The sequence below is a fragment of the Chaetodon auriga genome, chromosome 14 (genome assembly GCF_051107435.1).
Source record: "Chaetodon auriga isolate fChaAug3 chromosome 14, fChaAug3.hap1, whole genome shotgun sequence".
In the NCBI taxonomy this organism is placed as follows: domain Eukaryota; kingdom Metazoa; phylum Chordata; class Actinopteri; order Chaetodontiformes; family Chaetodontidae; genus Chaetodon; species Chaetodon auriga.
The window spans coordinates 3,462,814-3,484,856 of NC_135087.1; the positions used below are offsets into that span (position 1 = coordinate 3,462,814).

General features: G+C 46.1%; 1 protein-coding gene across 1 annotated transcript in view; it reads left to right on the top strand.

The window, feature by feature from the left end:
• Positions 1–22,043, top strand: part of atrn (attractin) — a 114,625-nt gene that overhangs the window by 72,862 nt on the left and 19,720 nt on the right. Inside the window, exon 26 of the mRNA XM_076748178.1 lies at positions 808–886. Coding sequence (XP_076604293.1) covers positions 808–886 — 79 coding nt within the window. The remainder of the gene's footprint in view (positions 1–807; positions 887–22,043) is intronic.

A 22,043-nucleotide genomic window follows, 5' to 3' on the forward strand; every position in this document is an offset into this window, starting at 1 on the left:
CTTCTTAACGTCAAAACCCAGAGGAGGAGAATCGTCCACAGGACAGTCTCCATGCGAGTGATGATAAACTCACAGCTGAAGTCAGAGTGTGTTGGTGCGTGGAGGTGTGTGTGTGTGTGTGTGTGTGTGTGTGTGTGTGTGTGTGTGTGTGTGTGTGTGTGTGTGTGTGTGTGCACGAACGAGAAGGTGTTGACACGGGAAACGGTCACATGTGTCTGACTGACCCACGATGGCGCCCTGACAAACCTTTCGACAGTCTCATGAAAGCGTAGTCGGCCTTTTTGTCCCTCGCTGCTTCCTCTGTTTGACACCACGAGTGACGCCATCCTCAGGTGTTTCATGTGCTGTAACCTCACCTGGTTGCATTTTGTATGGCGAGCAAGCCGGCGTCCTCATGCACATAAGACCTTCTCTCCTGTAGAAGGAGATTTGGGGAACTTGATCAGTCGCTGATATTTTCTTCTTATAACATGTTGGTGAGAAAACTGCTGTCAGCCCATAACTTTGTTGTCAGGACGGCTCGTCCACAAGCGTCAGACCTGCAGCTCGTTAAAAATAATGCAGATCAATGTGGACTGTAATCGCCGTCAGTCAGACCAAAACACTCATGAATATGCATGAGCTCGGAGGAGAAAATCAGCACTCGATGATTAATTTATGTATGACTGAAACTCGTGCACGTACGCTCATGCAGGCCTCGTTCACTTCTTAACCACAAATAACCTCAAATGTTGCCGAAGCTCCCAGCGTTTGTCGCTTTGCCTCGTCATTAATCGTTTTCCCCTTCCTCTTCCTGTCCGTCCACAGCTGTTTCCTGTCCCTGCTGCTGGTGGCCGCCGTGGTTTGGAAGATCAAACAAAGCTGCTGGGCGTCGCGGCGGCGAGAGGTAAGACTGACTGATTTTTGGGTAAATTAGCAGCCACCAAAACTGTGTCCAGTGTGCTCATTTTGGGCGCGATGACGCTGCTGCAGAAGGATGAAGGTTTGGTGAAAGTTGCTTGAAAAAAAAAAAAAAGGAAAAGTTTGGGCTGTAAACGGTAAAAGGATCACAGAGCGCTGAAACGTGCGTGTCTGCAGTACAAGCTGCACTGTGGAGTTACACGTGGTGCTACAAGCTGAATGACTTTGATGGGTTTTGCTCTCCAGAGTTGAATTGAAACATATGAGCTTAAATTACCACGGCCTCTTATCAGAGAACATTTTTTATTGAGGAGAACAGGAAAAGTCTGTCTCGGCTCTGCTCTGTCAAATAGGATTTTTTTTACTTTCTTCAATCTCAAGATGCCCTGTTTTTTCTTTTTTTTTCTTTTTTCTTTGAACTTCTACCTTTCAAACTTCCGTGAATCGCTTTTCTTTCTCAGGAAACAACAAGTACGCCGTAAGCTCCAATCACTCGTTTGCACCACAACACCTGTTCTGTTTAGTTTTGTGTTCAGTCAAGAGATGAGTGCATGGAATTACTGTTATGATATGAGCAACTGTGTTATTTCCTGAAAATAATAATCCAAGCTGCTGCATCAGGAAATTGTGTCAGTGTATTTTCTGGCTGCAGCTGTGCAAAAATTAGCTAAAAAGTAAACTCATCTGTTCTGCCCGGATAGTGTGAAGCCTGCAGGGCGCGCCAACGCTACGGCTATTCAGACAATACTACGGCTTCAAGTACTGTCACAGCTTATTATCACTTCTTCATGAAGCCGATTCAGAGTACTTTTTATTTTTTTGCGACTGGATGCTACCTTGTTAATTTCCTGCTAAATTCTTAGCAGCGCTTGCTCGTCTGTTAGCACGTTAGCTAGCTAGCTAGTGACCCGGCTGGAACGGACGAGGTCCGACTGGCGTGAAGTCCAGATCATATTCATAATCTGCTTACGTGCATCTTCTCTTCCGGTGCTGACAAGTGACACATACCAGCTAAAAAATGTCGTCCTATTGAAAATCTCACTTTGGAGCAAAATCAATGAAAAACTGCACTTATTTTGAAAGCTTTGACCTGCTGTACTTTAGAAATGTGTTGTAAATAGCCTGTGAATACACACTGATGAATTCCAGCTGTAAGCTCTTGTTTGCCCCTGTTTCCAGTCTTTATGCTAAGCTAAGCTAACCGGCTGCCGGCTGTAGCCTTACTCTGGGCGCTCAGTGTGAGATTGGTTCCATACTTCTTGTCTAATTACTATCTGTGTTGATTTCTGAATCAATATCTATCTATCAGCTCATATTGATCAGTAGCTCAGTACAGCAGTTGCATGAGTTTGTGGTTGTTGCACAAATATAAAAAACGAAACACTGCAGCAAAGACGAGTTTAGAATCAAACATCAAGCCTCAATCTGTTTACGTTTGTCCTTTATGGCTTCATTTCAAGTATAGACAGTTTTCGGACCAGCTGGTGTAAGAGCCTAATAGCTGCTTTCAGCAGGCTTGGTGGCTGTGATGTTTTTGCAAGACTGCCCAAAGAAAACCTTTTATTGTATGACACAGATCATTAAACACACAGCAGTACGAATTCTGACCAGGACAGAAGCTCACATTCACCCCGTTTAAAGTCCCCTTATTGTCTGTCTAATCATAATCTAATCTAGTCAAGAATTTGGTGTTGGCTTTGCTGCATCGTTCAGTTTTGCACCTTAATGCACAAGTTAGACGTCTGCAGGTGTCACATTTAAATAAAACAAGATGTAATGATAAATATCCTAACTATCCACAGAGGCATAAGTGATATGTAAATGAAGGGAAAAGCTGCAGATGTGTGCGTTCTCCAAAGTTCACGAACATCTATGAAACCACGGGGTTTCTAACACATATTCAGAATTTCATTTCAGAGAAAAGAGCATTTGATTTGAAGCTGTCAGTCCCTGAAAGTACATTACTGAAGTGCAGTGACCATAATTAATTGGTCCTATGGCACAGCTGAAAAACCTCACAAGTCAATAATGTTTTGAAAGGACTGAACAGAGAATGCCAAAGCAATCTGCCAAACGCAGAGGAGCTCTTCAGGGTCCACAAAGGATTGAAAATGACAGACAATTTTCAGCTCTTTCAACAATGCTGCAAAGTCAAAATCAGTTCAAAAATATTAATTCATCCACCGATTGGTTGGAACGGTCTCATGTTGTCTGTATCGTACCTGCGGATCACAAAACAAGCTTGTAAAATACATTGTGATGCACTGCAGATTTTAAGCTTCAGTGACGTTAACCCACTTTTTCAAGAACACACCCGAATGTGCACGCACGCACACACACACACGCACACGCACACGCACACACACACACACACACACACACACACTCACACTCACAGTGCTGACAGACAGAAAGCAGGCCTCCTGACAAAGCTCCCGTGTGATTGGTTTATGCCTCCTGAGATGACAGCAGCCACAATAGATTTGCTCAGTTTATGACTTTATTTCTTAGTCATTGTCAGAGTAACTGCGGTGGCATTTTATTTTGTCCAGGAAATAGGACGAGCTCGCAGTTAGCTCACCGTCTGACAGACTGAGGCTGACACTGTGTCAGGACGAGCTGCTTGGCCACATGAACAGACCAGACGGATACCTGTTGCTAACCAGCTAACTAGCAGACCGTCTGTTTGAGCTGATTATAGCAGGGGTAGCATGTTGCAGCTGGTTAGCTAACCACAGTGATGCAGAGGCTCTGAAAAGCCACTGTGAGTGCAGTTTTTGCATATTGAATGCTCACTTCCTGGGATGACATAATTCATTTTCATAATGTGTTTCCAGAGGGGTTTGAACCACCTTTCTGAACGAGTGGCTGAAAGGTTGTGTGCTTGTGGGAGTGTGTCTCTCTGCGTGTGTCTGAGGGCATACGAGCTAATGTCGTGCTTAATGTGAACTTTCCGTTTGCGCTTTTCGCACTCGGCCTGCCAGCTGAAGTGCCTTTCGGCTGCGACCTCGCCCAAGAGTGCTGTCATCACCCTCACCTCTGCATACCACTTAACATCCCCCCTTCACCTGCTCCCACTGCGCCCTCTCTCCATCACGCAGCCGCTGTTGTCCAGCCGGGCCCTCTGCAGGCTAACCTTTAGACAAAATTAACACTGGACCTTTGTTAAGAGGAGTCGGGGCTACAGGAAACTGTGGGGTCAATATTAAACTCCCCGAAAGCTTTTGGAGGACAGCAGGGTTTGATAAAACGCTTTTCCTGGAATCAGCTTTGTCTCCCATGAGGTGATTCTGAAAATAATCACCTCATTTGGTGAAAGCAGACGATAAAGACTTTAAATTCTACTTTCCTATTGCTGCGAGGAAACATGGAAATTGTGAGTGCTAACATCCCATGATGCACTTCTTTCGTGATGACATCAGTGACTTCCAATACTGTATCGTCTGTAAGTTATGTAGTTTGCACTCGCAGGTGTCAATAATGTTGCTTTAGGTAAAGCTGTGATTGATATTCTAATGAAGAGCTTTTGGTGTTCACACTGATGGAGGAGCCTTATGATTGGTGTAAATCGCCATGTGGTGTGGGACGACAGCGCCCAACAACCGGCCATTGCTGATATATTCGTGCAGCTGTGTGTTCATTCAGTGGCCCGACCCAATCCCCAACCTGTCCATCATGTCCTCTCCAGATTCACCAAGATTTACAACTTGGTTAAACCTCAAACCTTCACACAGCAGTTTAACACTGCGTCACATCAGTTGTGAATGAGATGATGCGAGTTTCGTGTTCTCCGAAGACAAAACGTTATGCTAAGACGCGTACAGAAGAACTCCAGCTTTTGAGACCAAACTGAGTTGTTGCGCCACAGAGACAGTCACGACGGCGCCCTGACTCATACGCCTTTCCACCACGGCGTGTACTTTCTGTGAAGAATCCGAAGCTTAGCACAAGCCAGTGGGATATAGATGCGGGAAGGTCTGCCAATCAGAATTGCAGATGCTGCAGTGACACCGTCGCTGCTGCAGGCTTTCCAGTCCATTTTTGAGAATCCTTTCCGTGTTGCATTTTCACGCCGCTATCGTCTGTAACACAGAGGTGAAGATCAATTTCACACGAAGTAGGTGTGTTGGCATCATCGTTTTAGTCGACGTGCAAACCAGCCGATTCATCGAGCACGGCCACATTTAAGCACACCTGCGGTTAAAACAGCAGGTGGAAACCGTAATGACCTACCTTTCCTGTTAGGATTAGTGTTTCCTTCTGAGAGGGGGTTCACGGTTTTCTGAAACTCCCACCAGCCGAGAGCGGCCGTCTCTGAGGGGAGTCCTGATAATGATGCTCTCCGTGACATCCGCGTCCTTCACAGTGATCGCCGTAGCGCTTTAATCTGACCTCATTCTGGAAGTCAACATGATTTTTCAGGTTGGATGCTTTGGCCTGAGGAAACGAGCCTCCAAAATCAGGTTCAAAATCAATACTAATTCCATTTGCATTTCTTCTTTCATCGCAAAGTAATGATTTTGGGAGCTTCGAGAGGACTGAGGATGAGTGTAGTTCTCTGTGCAAACCCACAAACACGGGAAAAGTAGCCCTGCGCTTCAGACTTGTGAAAAGGGGTGTGGGCGGGTGGGAGACAGCAGATACAGTGTTCGTTATACAGTGAGCACCTCCCATCGTAGATGTCGAGTTGAATTAGGGCTGTGACTCCTTTAGAAATACTCTGCAGCAGGTTTTGGCATCCCATGTCCGCCTCCCTCCACACCCACTCTGAACAGTCTTCTGTATGCATAATGTATTGTTTGGCCATTTTTCACAGTCCATTCACCGCTGCAGCATTTCCTCACTGCTTCAGGTGTTGGAAAGTATTGTTTAACTGCTCCAAAATGCGTACAATTGCACTTTTCCTGTGATTTCAGACCCTCGCTACGTCTCACACATGTCAGTTTTTGCAACTGAGAGTGATGCGATATGAGGTTCTGTCGGTAGAGCAAACACAACACCAGCCAAACAATATTACAAATGAAGAAATGGCCTGGAAAAGGCTCGAATTTTGTCTCTGAAAGTGTGTAGGAACCTCATTTCTAGTTTCAGATTGAACTATAATTACCTTGTCCCACTCATGCAGAAATGCACACAGCTCCTCACAGCAGACCTGCCTTCATGCATACACATGTACTGCGCTAAAGCGGTGTGACACATAATTTCCAGCAAACAGAAAGCTAATCATGTTTCTCCATGAGGTCGACTCTCTCGTTACAGCCGTCTGCTTCTTTGACATCGGGACCGTTCTGTTCTTTTCACCGCCGTCCCCTCAGGCCTCGTTCCCACATTCATCCCTGATTCCTCCATGTTACTCGGTGCTTGCATCAGCCCGTACAGTGACACACATTTGCGACTAATTATGCCCACGTTCACCTCGCTTATGCCCGCTGCAGCGGGGAACGGCGGCCGTTGCGTTTTGAGTGGTCGTCGCAGGGTCACGGGAACCCAAGGCCCTGAGCCTCGTACGACTTGCCCCGGGCTGCTTGTCATCTGACTCTGAGGGCTTTAAGCTTATTGTGCTGTCACAGTCATTGTAAGTCGCTCTGGATAACAGTGTTAGCTTAAGCCCTAAAATGTAAATGTCACTGTGAGCTCTTTATGAGAAAGGCAGTAGAAACCAGGCTTGAAATCAACTTTTTGGAACTTTCTTTTTCGCAGCCACTCGCCAAAACCGTTTTCTTGAAATCAAGCGGTTTGCATTGCATTTATTCCAACGTATTAATTTTGGAAAAAAAATAAATACAACATCGTTACACTGATGTTCCTAAAGAACAGAGTCAGTAACGACAGATCTGAATGGTTTGTGGATTATAGTGTTTGAAAATTAAACCGCTCAGGATCAGTTTTTAATAAACGTCACTGTGAACTTGTCATATATGTATCACGTGTTTATGTGTAAACCTACCACAAGCTGTCTGATTGATACTTACTTTCGTGCACGGCGTACAGCACATGTGACCGCACTGCAAAGGCCCTCATGCTCGAGCTCTGCGAGTTCGATTTCGCTCGTTTGCACCTTGTGTTAGAAATTAGATTGGGCCCGTCAGTTTGGCAGGTGACCTGATGATGCTGTCTGCCACAATTCATTTTCACTCTCGCGTACTGGCTGGTTTTAGGGTGTACATTTGAAGCGCTGAGGAGTTAATTTTAGGACTGTGTTTGAGGCTCTTTTGGCTGCCGTACCGGGCGCCTGCTTAGACTGGTGAGGGTTTTTGGAACGGCCCAGAAACCACCTGTTGTGGTCTGTGTGCTTGTTTGCATGCCTTTCAAAGCGCTCAGGTGCATGCTTTTCCTCATGTGTGTGTTTGCTGTGCATCTGTTTGCATAGATGTGCTTGATGTGTGTATATGTGTGTGTATTTCTGTACTGTCTGAGCCTTCATCAAAGCCTTCCTTTGAGACCTGACAGTTCCTTTGAAGGAGCTGGAGCTGCCAGATGGCAACAGACAGACCCAACGACTGCAGACATTTTGTGCCGTGGAAGGCTCTGGCCTTTTAGTCCGAATGAGCCCCGCTGCAACTCGAGCGAGCCGCTGTCGATGCCGGTTGATTATTCCTGCAAGAATATTTGAGGACAGATGGCCTTAGGTGGCCGCCGCTGTGAGCGGAAATAATTCTGGCTTTTCACACGTTCTTTTAGGACGACTTCTGCTTTGACCTAGAATGTAGTTAATCTTTAAAGACAGACGAGAAACAGACAACAATTACAGCGACAGGTTTCAGGCGCAGCTTACGGAGGCCTGCAACAGACACAAATGATAAGGAGATTTTCTTAATAGAGATGAGCCAGCCTGCTAATTAGCACCGAAATCCAGCAGGAGCATCCAGCGGCAGGGTAATATCTCATGACGCAAAATACTGTAATAATGGCACTTTCTTTGCCTTAAGACAGAAAGTCTCGTTTCACTGGATTGTGGCGAGTTTCGAAAGGCTCACTTTCAGCACCTGGGCACGTAAGAGTTGAGTCATATTGCGGATTGATTCATAAAGAGGCGGTAAAAATCCTACTGCCCCTTTGAATGACTTTGTGGTGCACCATACAGTAAGTCTTTGATGTTCATTGTCAGTTTTCACAGTGTTCTTTTATTTCTTCTTCTTCTTCGCGGCCGCCTCATACTGTTATTTCCCCTTGATGTCCTTCCTTCCTCGCCGTACCCCCACACAAATACCCTCATGATGACAGCATGTGTATTTAGCAGACATCCATCGTTGCCCTAACACTGATATAAATCACCCATAACTTGACGTGTATTAGACACATATTGCTCCCTGAGGTATTGACAGAAATGCAGAATGTGATAACGTCGCTGATCGTTGGCGCCGCGTCTCACATGATTAACTGTGTTGTAGATTCTTTACACTACACCAGAAGCAGACAGCCGGGAGGAGGGAGGGAGAGGAGGTGGCATAAACGTCTCCAGATACCCTCACATATTTATTACCCCATTAAGCTGCCCTCCTTGCCCCCCCCCCTCAGCGACACCTCACCACCACCTTCCCTCAGCTATAAATATGAATGTCAGCCTCGGCGTTGAGGCCTCCGTTAGCGATACCTGCTATTATGTCATAAAATGAGTGGAAAGCTGCTCAATGGCCTGTGATGTGTAAAGGTTTTTTTTTTTTTTTTCTTTTTTCTGATCAAAAGTGATACAGCTCAGGTTGCTGGATGCTAATGAAGTGATGTGCAGCAGCACAGCCCCCTGTTAAGTCCTCTCTCCAAACACACACACACACACACACACACACACACACACACACACACACACACACACACACACTCCCCCGCCGGGAACGAACTGCCACCGTTTCACTTCTGCCTTTGATGATCCTGTGATGGAAAGTATACGGTCCGCACATAAAAGTTCCTAAAGAATGGGAGCAGATCAGAGGAGAGATCTGAGGCCTTAACAAGGCGGGCTGCTGTGAGACCACTCCACCCTCTGAAGTTAGATTTTTCACCGGCTTTATTTAAGTGTATTAACCTGCGAGCTCACCTGTAATAAAAAAAAAAGCACCTGGTGTACTGTTGCCATCTTGATTGCCAGCGGTTCACGATGTACAGGGAGGTATGAAAACGATGTATGTACTACTGCAGTAGTTTGGATAATAATGAACGCCACATTTCCAGAAGTTTGTGTTTCTGCCTGAGATGAGGTGTTTTGTAGCATTCCAGTACAGTTATTATATTTGGGCCTTAAGCTTCAGGTAATTATGCCCTTATGCATTTATGCATGTGAGCATTTCATTACATCAGTGAACTACTAACAAAACCCCGCTGATTAATACCCAGTTAGCAACACTCCAATAAAGCTCCAAAAGTATTACAATGCTTGAAGCTTATATCTCAGATATTTCTCTAATGCACTTTTACAGTAATATATGCAAGAATATAACAAGATTTGTGTGTCGTACTGCATTTCTACCTCCCCACATGATGTGTATGCCTGGTTTTCACTAAAGCAGAGCAGAATTTGTATAAATGACGTCGAGAAAAGAGTCCAGATATCTAAACCACCCACAATCCTCTGCTGGATCGTCTGTTTTGGGGCTCCGCACTAACACTTGGGAACATAATAGAGTGAAAGTTGTGAATTCCTTAAAGATCCAGCTGGATGAACACACCTGAGGTAGTTTTTTTTTTGTCTTCCTTGAAACGCTGACATGTTATTTTGTGTTGCACACTCACAGTGTTCCTTCGCCGGCTGATACACAGGCAGATCAGCTTGTTCACGAGCGGCTAAATTAGAGCGCAGCTCCTCCAGGACCTCTTCTTGCCTTCTGATTCAGAGGGTGAGGATGCATCAGACCTGGTGATGAAGTTGTTAAATGGTTCCGCCGCTGCGTCCTTGTGTTCGTGCCCCTGCCACCTTGAACCGGGTGACCCTTGTTTTTTCGTTTTTCGTTTTTTTTTTTTTTGGCCGGATGGTTGCTGCGTCGCAGAGCCTCCCCGTCTCGTGCCGTCCTCTCCTCGCCTGTCCGCCCTGTCCATTCCTGCCGCCCTCCGATCTTGACCCACGCCATCGCCGACCCTTTCCGCGGCTTTCAGCGATCCAGACTGCTCCTGCTGCTCGCTAGCACGTGCACATAAACACGTGCACGCTCCTCTTCCTCTTCTTCATACACACACAAAATCCTTCAATATAATTCAGCCAAGAACGTCCCTCTGAGATTCAAAGTCGCTTTCATGGCAGCACACGGTTACAAAACACATAACATCAAACAGATTCATCAATAATATGATTGAATCAGGGGATAATGTAACAGCAGCCAGTGTACTGCTGTGCTGCCTGAAGAAGTAATACTCCAAACTGTATGTTTGATCCCAATTTTATCATTTCTGAATCCACTAATTCAAATCTAAGTAACTCAAATTACAAACACCTAAAGATTCTTTTAATATCTATAATAAAAATCTTTTATTCAGTTGATGCCAGTAGCTCAAATCAAACACAGCTCACAAAGAAAAGTGGATGTTTTGACGCGTGATAACTGATAAGAGATAGAATATAACTTTAATTGATCCCACGCTGGGGAAATGACATTGTTGGAGGCGGCGGCGATAAACAACTATGTATGTACGCTATCTACAAAAAGAAAAGAATGGCTCACTTTCTAAAAGAATTGCATTGCACATTGTAGGATATGATTCATTAAAAAAATGGCTTTTGTACTATTGCACATTAGAAAATATACATAAGCACAATTAAAACGTGTAATATTGCACAGGATATTCGCACAGACGTAGTGGATATTAGCAAATGTTCAACATAAATCACAGTAGTGCAAAACTGGTAACACACCTTCAGCTGATCAGATGAACTATTGATATAAAACACTTAAAGTGTTATTGGGGGTTTTGATGGTTGAGTGGTGCTGCTTTCTAGTGATCTTTGGCTGAGTGCACACTTCAAGCGAAGTTTCCTTTTGGTCCGTGGACATGATGCTTGCATGAGGTGACGGTCAGTGTCGGCGAAAGTGAGAGTGCTGCTACCTGAATGCTCAGTGCGTCGCTCTCGGCTGACAAAGGAGAGCGAGGAGGGATAGAAAATTCAATAGAAGATTTGTCAGCTCGGAGCTTAGCGAATCTGGGTATTCTCCCAACCTAAAACCAGGTATTGGAACCCAACCCGCCTTTCACAAAGGAAACAGTGATGGGAGCGGGCAGGCATGGAGCAGACACATATTCATAAATGACATCTTCATAATCATCCTCAGAAGCATTCGCAGCATCTCCTCACAAACTCACAAACCTGACGCACATTAAAACACTCACCAGCTTCCCTCGCTCTCTCCTCTGGCCTCATGCACGAGGTCTGCGGCAGATGGTTCAGTGTGAAAGCGCAGCGGAGTGGGAGAGATTGGCAGTGCCGTCCTCTGAATAAGCAGAGTCCTGAAACACAATGAAGATGTCACTGAGCACGTAGAGCTCCACATCAAATTAGTCTCCAGAATCATCCATAATAAGGAAGATCCTCTCACCAGTGTGTCTGCTGCTGCCCCGCACACTCCAGTCCCAGCAGCAGATGGCTGGAAGTGAATGCAGTTCACACATGAGCAGGGAAGGAAGGAAAAAACAATCTTTCCACCTTTACTTTGCAGCTGTTACCCCCTTACCGAGCCTGTGATGCTCTGTAGTATGTTAAAATTTTAGGGATGCGTGTCATGCAACACAATCCAGAGGCTGGGTGTGTGAATGCGTCCCCTGATAGCCGTTTAATACACTTGATATGGACAAAAAGATGACCAAGATATCCAGACTGAACTCAGCAGAGTGGCAAAGCCCAGTCACGACAACCTAATTACAAGCAGGAGGAATGGAGAATATCTGACAGCGACAGTATCTCTCAGCGGCTGAAAAGAATTAAAGAAGTGTCGACAAACTGCTGCCAACAGAGCTGCAAAGGTCGAAATTGCCTGAAATCGAACCTAAATAAAATCCACTGTCAGCACCACCGCAGTCAATGCAACTTTTAAACTTCACTCTTCTAGCCGTGCAAGCCAAGACTGAGTGGACTTTGTCTTCTTAACATGCTAAACATGCTCAATACGCGGTGCCAGCTGCACAACATACAGCAGCTTTGATTGTGTAGGAACTCTCGTGCAAAGGTGCAGAAGTGCTTCACAAAACAGGATTAAAACCAAACACGAAAATAACCAATAACGATGGATAAAAAGTTGGATAGCAGTACAGAAGGCTGCCTCAAAGGAGTCCTGGTGGGAAACATTAGGGAGATCTGAAAGAGGCAGTGGGAGACCTTTGAGATCAGGCAGACCTCTAACATGTCGCGCAGTAGATGATGATCACAGTATGCTCCGGCCCCTGGGCCGTGGTCAGGTTTCTGTTAACCTGTCCTGCTGACTGTGCGTCGGCTGCACAGTGCTGGCGCGAGGAGGCGCCTTTGGATGATCTGTTGACAGTGAACCGCAGCGTTTTTTTGAGTGCTGTCATACACGACTCTTCAAAGTGAAGCCAGGATACTTTAAATGTTCGAATCTGTCAGAGGAGTCTGTTTTTCACTTTGAACTCCTTGACTTGTCTGAGACAGAACAGGCTCTGCTGGGCTTTTTTCAATGATGTGATCCAAGTCAATATTCCATCAGAGTGTGTAGCAAGACATGTAAATGAGTCTGTGTGGTTATGCATTCACCTGAGATGTAGATGAGAGTTCTGGGTGGAGCGTGGTGTCATCAGTGAGCTCCTGAGCAGGAGGTTACTGTAACTGCCCGGGCCGCCTGCTCCATGGGACCGTGCCCTTTGTTACTGGACGGGAGCCTTTTTAAGGTTCAGAGCTACGATATGCAGGAGCTGACGTTCGTGTCCGTGAGTGTAGCGCTTGATAGGGTTTATGGTAATGAAGGCTGAGCTGAAATCAGTCATGTGTCAGACTTCTCCATGTGTTTGAGTGCATGGTGAGGGCTGATGGCTTCCTCAGCAAGAAGGATCTGATGCGAGTCGCCTGCACAGATTCTTTATAGTTAATTTGACTTATGTACGACACTGTTTCCAAAGAAACAGAAGAAATAGAAGTCATCTGCAGACGAACTGTGTTTACCGACAGTTTTGTGTTCCTGAGTTCATGTATTAATCTCCTTCATCCGATCATGTGCTCACAAAGTGGTGAACCTCGCTCCGTCCTTGCTCTTGAACGGCCCCTTTTCATTCGGCATTGTGGAGCGTTTAACAGCTCTCCCAGTCTTTAGTTGCTCCTGTTCCAACTTGTTTGAGATGTGTTGAAGCTATTGAGGAAAAACATTAATTTTATCGTCTTTGTGCTGTTTTCAGTTGAGTTTATGTCAAAGAGGAAGTCATCGCACTTTGTTTTATTAAGGTTTTTCACAGCGGAAACAGGTTTGCAATATGTACCAAACTACAAATAATAATTGGAATAATATGCAAATGCTCCCAAGGTGTGACAACAGAGCCTTTTCCTGTTCTTCACAGTCTGGAGACATGATTAGATTTCAGCAGAACACCGAGCGCAGCAGAGTTTGATCCAGCTGAACCTCATCTTTAGCCTCAGTTGCTTTGGACTAACACAGCCTGGGGACATCCAGTGATTTATAATCGCTGGCTCGGTCTTCATCATCGGCCCAGACACTCAGTCAAAAATAGAACAGTGGACAAAGTGGGCAACAAATGAGAAAGAGCCAGTGTTTTGAAATCCAACAAACTTCTTCTGTTCAGGTATTCTGATGATGTTGTCGGAGGATTTCTGTTTTTCAGCAGACAGGAACGGATACCAGAGGTGAGCTGGAGGGATTCATGGTGTAGTGGATGGTTACAGTCTAAAAGAGCTTTGCACAGAGCCTGTCCATCACATCCCTCAGACAGACACATCTGCTTCACCCCTCTAATCTCATTTGCCTGGTCGATAATTTTATTACAGGCATGTCTGTGCGCGAGTGTCAGAATCTGCATGTACTCCGGTGCAGGCTGCCCACAGTGTTTTGGTACAAGCCAAGATGAAACAAATCCAGATTTCAGCTGCAGTTGGTGTTTCGGTTTGTAGATTTGGATTCGTCTTGTCATCCAAATGCAGCTTTTCAGAGGTTCTCTTTTTGTCAAAGTGGGTGGCGACACATGAAACACAAGAAAAAGAAGTAAAGCAGTTGATTCTAGGTCACAAATTCATCAAATTTTAGTAACGGTGCTATTAACGTCCCCCAGTAGCAAATGCAGCCTGTTGTTGATGTGAAGCCGACGCTCTCTCAGTGGCAGTTAGTCTGTGGAACAGCAAAGGCCCACCGAAGCTTTCTGCTCATTGAAGGTCACTGGATAAAACAGCATAAGCCACAGTACGTGCCGAAACTGTGAAAGATCTGTATTCTTGAACTCCGGGAAAAAAATGTGTAATGTTGTTTGAAGATAGAGGTGGATCAGTGTTACCGTTCTGTACCCTTGGAAATGGACTCGACCATGCCCGCGCTCCGTAAGAATAATTGCACCCTTGAAGGCAGGCTGTTGAGCCGACGGTCGTCCTTATGACTCGCCGGTCCCGTGCCGGGACTGAAGTGCAGCATTGCTTTATGAGATCGAAAGAAGTCGGGACACAGCGCTCTGTTGGAGGCATCCCCGGCACTTTATAAACCACTTTGTAAGTGTCACTTTCGGCTTAAAAATCCCTGCAGTGTGAAGACATTGCAGAAATAGTTTCCCCTGCAGAGACTTTTTTTTACAGACTTTTCTTAACGATTGACAGTGCAGCAGAACGCCACGTGAGGACTGCGGTGACCTCGAAGTGTTAAGAAATATGCAGGTGATGAATTTACTTCCATTCAGGAGCTTATTCTTCTGGAAAAGTTGATCTTTTGTCTCCAAAAAAAAAGAAGAGAAGAAAAGAATCAAAAGCTGATTTTCCACCTTCACCCAAAACAAAACACCGACTGTATCTCAGCCGAGTTGAGGCTAAGAAACAAACAAAGCGTCACCCCGTCGTCTTTTTTACGACATGAAAGCTCATTTGAGGTGCGCCGTTCGACAGACTCTTTTCAGACGGGTTCATTGTTTGTCTCAGCTGTCAGGACGTCTCCTCTCCCACCAATCCAGCTGTGGCTGCATCTGAACCGGAGGAGATGGGAGAGGGAGAGCCTCACCTTATTTCACCCCCAGCAGAATGCTATTAAGTGGGAGGAAACCGGTTCTCTGTCTCTCCCCCTCGCTCCTGCGGCCTCCCTCCCCGACGGATCGGTCAAGGTGACCGCGTCGGTGCGGCGTCCGCTCGGCCCGCCCACCCTCATGGCGCCGTTCCTGACACTCGTTCTGTTCTGTCGCGCCGCCGGTCCCCAGGCGGAGGCCTTCAGAGCCGCCTTCAGCTGCTTCTTCACCACGTTCCCCCTGCAGCTTTCTGCAGTGAGGCCCGGCGTGCCTGAGATCTCACAGCACGCTCCGTTAAATAGGTAAGCTGAGCAAGTAAAACATGCTAATATAGTCAATTACCAGCTAATACAATAACATCTCCAGACATATTACGAGCATCGGAAAACTCATCATCCCTTTAATGCAGTGATATATTACAGTACACGATCAGGAAATATATATCAAAGGATCAGGCTTTATTACATTTTCTCTCATTTAGAGCGACGTTTTATTAAATCCTGCATTTCATTTGCTCATAACTCTAAAAGCTGTCCATTATGGCCAGTCCTGCACTAATTCTCTGCAGTTCTCTGAAACGGCATTTAGCCGTGTAAAATGCTTAAACTATCCTTTGAAAGCAAAACTAATGAAACCCTGTGCGCGAGCATTGAGATAATCGAACAGTAAAACTCTCCCCTGAAACCAGTGCTAATGAAATTCCAACCATGTGAGCCATAAACTCTTCACTAAAACAAGTTTTAATGAAAGTGGCTGAAGCAGCTTTTAAATGATGCAACACACAAACTGTGACTGAAGTTAGGCTTTTCAGGGACTTCAGCAGATAAAATATTGTAATAGCAATTAATTTTTATTGGTGAGCTGTCCGTTAATCCGACCAGGGTCACACACGATGGCTTTGCCAACAAGGAAGTCATTTGACATTGTCTTAGCTTACCAGATTATGATGCAAATGAACCACGGAAGGCAGACATGAATGGAAAGTGTGTTTCCTGTGTTCTTTAAAGCGCCGTAAAGCCCCCGTAGATTAACTAGAGCAATGCTTAAAGATTCAGTGAGCGCCGCCTTCCATTTCCTCCTCTCTCCTGAGGTCAGCGTCCGCTGCACCGCCGCACAGAACAAAAGACCTACTTCTGGGGTGATCAATCCTGAACTGAGAGGTAAAGAGAGGGGAGTTAAGGTGACGAGAGGAAGAGAGGGAAGAGGGGCGGCGCTGAAGGTCACTCACACAGGAAGCCGAGCAACTTGAAAACATGCATCGTCCGTAAATGGAAGGCCTTGTTAGCGGTGTTCCTCCGCATAGTCGAGCTAACAAGAGTCTCCTCGGACCTGACAGGATGCAGATTCATCAAAACGTGATGAAAAAGAATCGGGAGCCGCTGCAGCACTGGCAGCCGGCTGCCTCTGCAACAGAAGACGAGCTTTGCACTCGTGCCTTCGTCGGCTCATCGGCAAATATTAGCTGTGCTTTTAAAAGCAAATAACCAGCATGCAAATAACAGACCGCTAACGCATGCACGCGCACAAGTGAGACAACACTGAGAATACAGGTGTGTGTTTGTACGGCTCGTCTGGGAGCGTTCTCCGTGTCTGTGCACAAACACACGCAGCATCAGAGGGCGAGTGAATGAACGCTGCTCTGTGAATGCAGGCGGGAGGCTGGATTGTGTTCGAGCTGCTTCCCACATACATTTTCAGTGCGGCGTTTGTGCTGGTGTCATTTCACGTTTTCACTCTGTGTGTGCGTGTGTGTGTGTGAGAACTCGTGGTTTCTTTGTCTCAGAGTTCCCAAGACACTTCTAAACCCTGCTAATCTTAATTCCGCAGAGATGGTGCGTATAATTAGAGTTTGGATGAGAGCCAGTGTCTTATCGCTCACAGTGTACAGGCCGGCCTCTGAATCCAACCCCGCTGCACTGTGGGTGACCCCCATTTGGCCCAGTAACATGCGGCCCTCCACACCACCACCCATCCATCAAGGTGCTGGTGCAGGGCTTATCATAAGCCCAGAACCGCTGTCAAACCCAGGCTCCTGTACTTCTGGATTCTGTTTCATCTCAGGCTGTCTTCACTTTCTTTAACTTTTGTTCAATTCTTCTTATCTCCTCCATCTTTGTTCTAACCTCCAAACCACCTCCCTTCACGTAGTCTGTCACTCTGAAGTCAAACAGCGTAGATGCCTCCAACCTAGGCTCACGATTCTAGATTTGTTCATTTCAGTTGTTGTTTTCAGGATTTTCACGTGAACCCAAAGAGCTCGGTCTCTCATTGGACCAGCATGGAGGGTTTGGGGGACCTGCAGGCAGAATATGGAATATAATATTCCTAACTATATTTTCATTAGTGCTCTGCAGAGCACCTTCCATGTTTCTCATGGTCACTGTAGGGGTTTTCAGTTGGTTGCAGTCTGCAACCTCACCACTAGATGCCACTAAATCCAACACACTGGTCCTTTAAGGTTTACAGTCGTGTACACGCTGCAGTTTTCCCCTTTTAAGATGCTAATTCTTCAGCATCACGCACCATTGGCTTATGGTGTCCATCAAACCACAGTCACATTTCCATGCCTGCATGTCTCACTGTCGGCTTTACCACCTTCTCTTCAGCGTGTCTGGTGTGTTGCATGTGTGTCGGATGACGTGCGACAATGCGGTGTGACGGGTCACGACGCGGCGTGAAGCCGCGCAGCACAGCCGGTGCGTCGCCCTGAAGAGTTTTACCTGCTTCGTCAGGAACACAAACAGTGAGGGTGATGCAGAAAAGCTCTTTTAGTTCTCAGTCTTTGATGTTTTTGGTGGCTGTTGCTGCTGCTGAGATTATGAAAGTGGAACGCTGGAGAGCATATTAGATGGTAGATATATGTCTGGGTCTCATCCCTGCACCCTTACCGTCAGCTTTAAAGCTCTGAAAGTCACAGAAAGGTTATTGCTTCTGATGATGATAATGAAGTAAACTCAAGCTCGTTGTTTTTTATTAATGGACAAAACCATCGCGACTGAATGTCATGAAACATCAGATGTTCTGAGCATCTCTTCCTTTCTTAAACTGTAGCTTCCAAGTGGAAGAGCGCTGAACACCATGTGATGCAGTCGAACGCTGGCGGACATGTTCCTTCTGTCAGTTATACTTTCATTACTCGCGCTTTAACCGACAGCGCGGCTCATGTGAGAGGATTTCTGATCATTCAGCTTCTCTCATTTCTTAATTAAACATAAACTCCTTCCACTTCTTCCAGTGCTGTAACTTCATGTCCTTTAATATCTTCAGCTTCATCTCTTACTGCCATGCACAGACATGTTAAAGCTCCAGCTCTATAATAAGAAAACAGCTTTTCTTCTAGTTTCCATATGCAGTACGCCGTAATCATGTTTAACCTTTATGTTCAGTCCGGATCAGGAGATGTACAGCAGCGCTGTTTGCAAACAACAAAAAACACAGTAAATGTCAGACTAACACACAGTGTCAGTCACAGAGCAGAGTGTTAAATAAAGCATGATACAGCAGTCAGGAGTGGCACAAAAACAGGCCATAATTATGCAAAGAGCGAACTGGGCTGCATTGATTTGCTTGTTTACATATTAGATCTGACCAGCAGACAGAAGAGAGACTGACTGGAGCCGGGCCAGGTGTTATTCAGCCGTCAGTGACAGGAGTATCAGAGGACTGACAGCCAGCCAAACATTTTCAGCATCACCAAACTTCATTTCTGAGGCTGCCGACCGTCGTTTGCACGTTACGTCTCTTGACACGGACGCTTTGCGTGGCTTTGGTCCACTTCTGTGTCCTTCTGCTCTCAGTCTCTACCACAGTTCACTCAAGACTCACGTTTTTCAGACATCTTTGGTCTGTCCAGATGATCCGTTTGAAGATCCCACCTCGGAGCGAGAGCTGAAATGAGCCGCTTTAAACGGAGGCGCTGTCCATTCGGTAAACGCTCTTTCGGCGAATCTTCCCAGCGGTTGCTTTATTTGAGGGTTTCCACTGTTTTTAACCTCCTTCTCTTCATCTTTCCAGTTTATCTCATCACAAGCTTCCTGAAGTTTCTTGACTTTTCATTGCTTCGTTTCTCCTTTTCTTCTGCTCGCTCCTCTTCGGTGGAGTGTTGTTTACTGTTGTGGACGAGGAGGTGTAGTTACTGGAAGTCTACAGTATGTACAGGAGAGAGATGCACAGATATAGAGGGGGAGGGAGGGGGAGACGGATGGAGAGGTGCACGGCACGGACAGCGGGAGGCCATCGGCGAGGAGGAGGAGGGAGAGCAGGGGAGCGACGGAGGTAGAAAAGAGGAGGAGAGACAAAAAGAGGAAGAGGGATCAAAGCCGTCTCCCTTGTCAGTATGCACAGTGTGTGTCCTCTACACCCACCTCACCGCTGGAGAGATGGGAAGATGAAGCGAGAGAGGAGCAGCTAACGTTGCTTCACAGACAAAGATTTCCTCCCTCCCTGCCTCCCCCCCCGCCTCCCTGCCTCCCTCCACGCCTCCCGCTCTGCAGTTTTCCTTCAGTGATGCTGAAGGATGATTGAGAGCTCTCCCACCGACAGCATTTTTAAACAGAAGCATCAATAAATAAACGCCTTGATGTAGTGCAGAGTGTGTGTACTGCGTGTGTGTGTGCGTGTCCGTCCACGTGCATGCAGCATGTGTGTGTGTGTGTGTGTGTGTGTGTGTGTGCACGTGTTCTCCACGTCCAGGCGATCTGGCACTCCATCCCCTCTTCCCAGGGGCAAACTCTTTGAACGCCTTTGTCTTTCTTTCTGCTCCCGTTTCTTTCTCTTTGCTCTCCCAAGCTTTTTTTTCCTTCCTGCCGTCACTCGTTCCTCTCCAGCATCTTCCCGTATTCCTCTTTAGTCTCATTTCCCTCCTCTTCTGTTTCTCCCCTGCATCTTTTTCTCCTCCTCCCTCCCTTCTGCGTGCTCTGCTGACGCACTCAATCTCTTTTGCACACCACTGCTCACTTTGAGAATGCTCAAACACACTTCCCCCATGCTTCTGTGTGTGTGTGCGTGCGTGCGTGCGTGCGTGCGTGTGTGTGTGCATTATTTAGCAATCTATGGACTCTGTTTTGATCAGTTTGGCAGATGTTTAACAACGAATCACTCGACAGCGCACATTTGAAAGGTGACGCTCGTCGTGACAAACCAGACACAGAATCAGCTGAATCTGCGCCTCCCTTCATGCCGTCTGAGCGTTTTAGCATCTTTCAGCTCATTGTTTTGGTTTTACGGTTTGATTTCTGCTCGGCAGCCTGATGCTGTTATCATTAAAAAAAGCTCTGATAAACTCACTGTTCACCACAGAACCTGATGTCCGACAAACAAAGACTTGCTGGTGACACAGTGGAGCAGGTGTTTCCCTCTGACCAAAATAAGGCTAATTATGATGATAATCTTGTGTTTCAAGTTTACTTTGCTGACCCCCAACTGCCCAAAAAAATCAACTACTGTGCTTTTAAGTAACTGTTTGTTTAAGCTGTAAAATGATTAGTTCTGACTAACAGTCTCCAATCCTTCAACACTGAATTTAAAATAATATAAAACAGAGAAAAGTGACAAGTTACATGTATGAAGCTGAAAGGTGTAAAGGTGTTGAGTGTGTTCACACTCATTCTAGAGCTTATCATGCTGTTCATGTATTTATGTCTCTACATATGTGCATTTAATTTAACTTACATTTTTACCTGCAGCCACGTTTGTGTATGCGCCCTCCTGTAATTCCATCGGTAGAATTCATTATTATTTTTGAAAATACACACACACACACACACACGCACACACACGTCCGTGATTATTCGTGTGCAGGTGACTCCAAACTACCTGCTCCTCCTTGCATGTGTGTGTCTACCTCTGTGCACACGTCTCATTACCAGGTTTATACGGTATATGCACAGTTCGCTCTGCTGCAGTCAGATATTTGCTCTCATAGACACACACACACACACACACACACACACACACACACACACACACACCCTGCAGAAAACTAAGAGCCAATTTAAGAAGTAGGCGACCTGCACTGTAACTCCTCTGGCTTCTGGTTATCTTTGGAGTGCTGACTGTTTGCTGCACAGCTGCTGCCTACTCGCAGCATGGTGTAATGAGATTTGGGCAAATTGTATGTTCTGCAGGACGCCGTCCAAGACGGTTGAGCGGAGAACTCTCACGCCTCCTTAACCTGACGGTGCAGTCCAGACGTTGGAGAGGAGGGCTGAAGATTGAGAGGAGCTGGTTTGAAACCTTTGGACCAACAGTGAAGTCACTGGAAGATGCTGTAGATTGTAGGTTGGAAGATTTCATAAGAAAACCACATCAGCTCTGTAGCTCAATTTGATGCCAATTATAGGAAAACGCACCCCTCCCTCCTCCAGTGCTGGACTTATTTCTGCAGTTTTTGGCCAGCGCTGCTGTCGGCCGCAGTAACAGTTTAATCACCAGCCTCAGTTCAATTGTGGGGAAGCAGCAACATGTTTGTTTACTACGTGTTTTATCGTCTGACTGCTTGTGTTTGTTGCCCTGTTGGACTCTATTGTAGTGGTGTGGCCACGTTCCCAGATCTCCGAAGGTGGTTTTGCTGGTAAAATGTTATCATAGACTATAGGAATGAGGGCCAGGGGTTTGCAAATAAGAAAAATAGCGATTTTCTTTGAAACAACAATACAGAGAAAAGGTGAAAACAGCTTGTTCTGGCTCTGTGTTTGTGTTGGCGACCTCTGAAGCTCGGTTCAGTCTCTCTGCCTCGAGCAGCAGATTACAGGTAGACACAGTTAGCGACTAGCTGGTTATCGTAGTGGAGCGTTTAGCAGCACAAAAGATGTTTCCCTCAGAAGTTTGTGGAGGACCAAAACAAAGCTCAAAGGAGAGCGATGATTGGACGTCCAGGTGGACAGAAACACCAGTCTAAAGAAACGCTAATGCTGCTGCTTGTCTGTAACAATTAGCTGTTAGCTGACACATTCAGTTCAATCTTAGGTTGAAAGCTCGTTCTGCTGCCTCCGAGTCCCCAAAAAAAT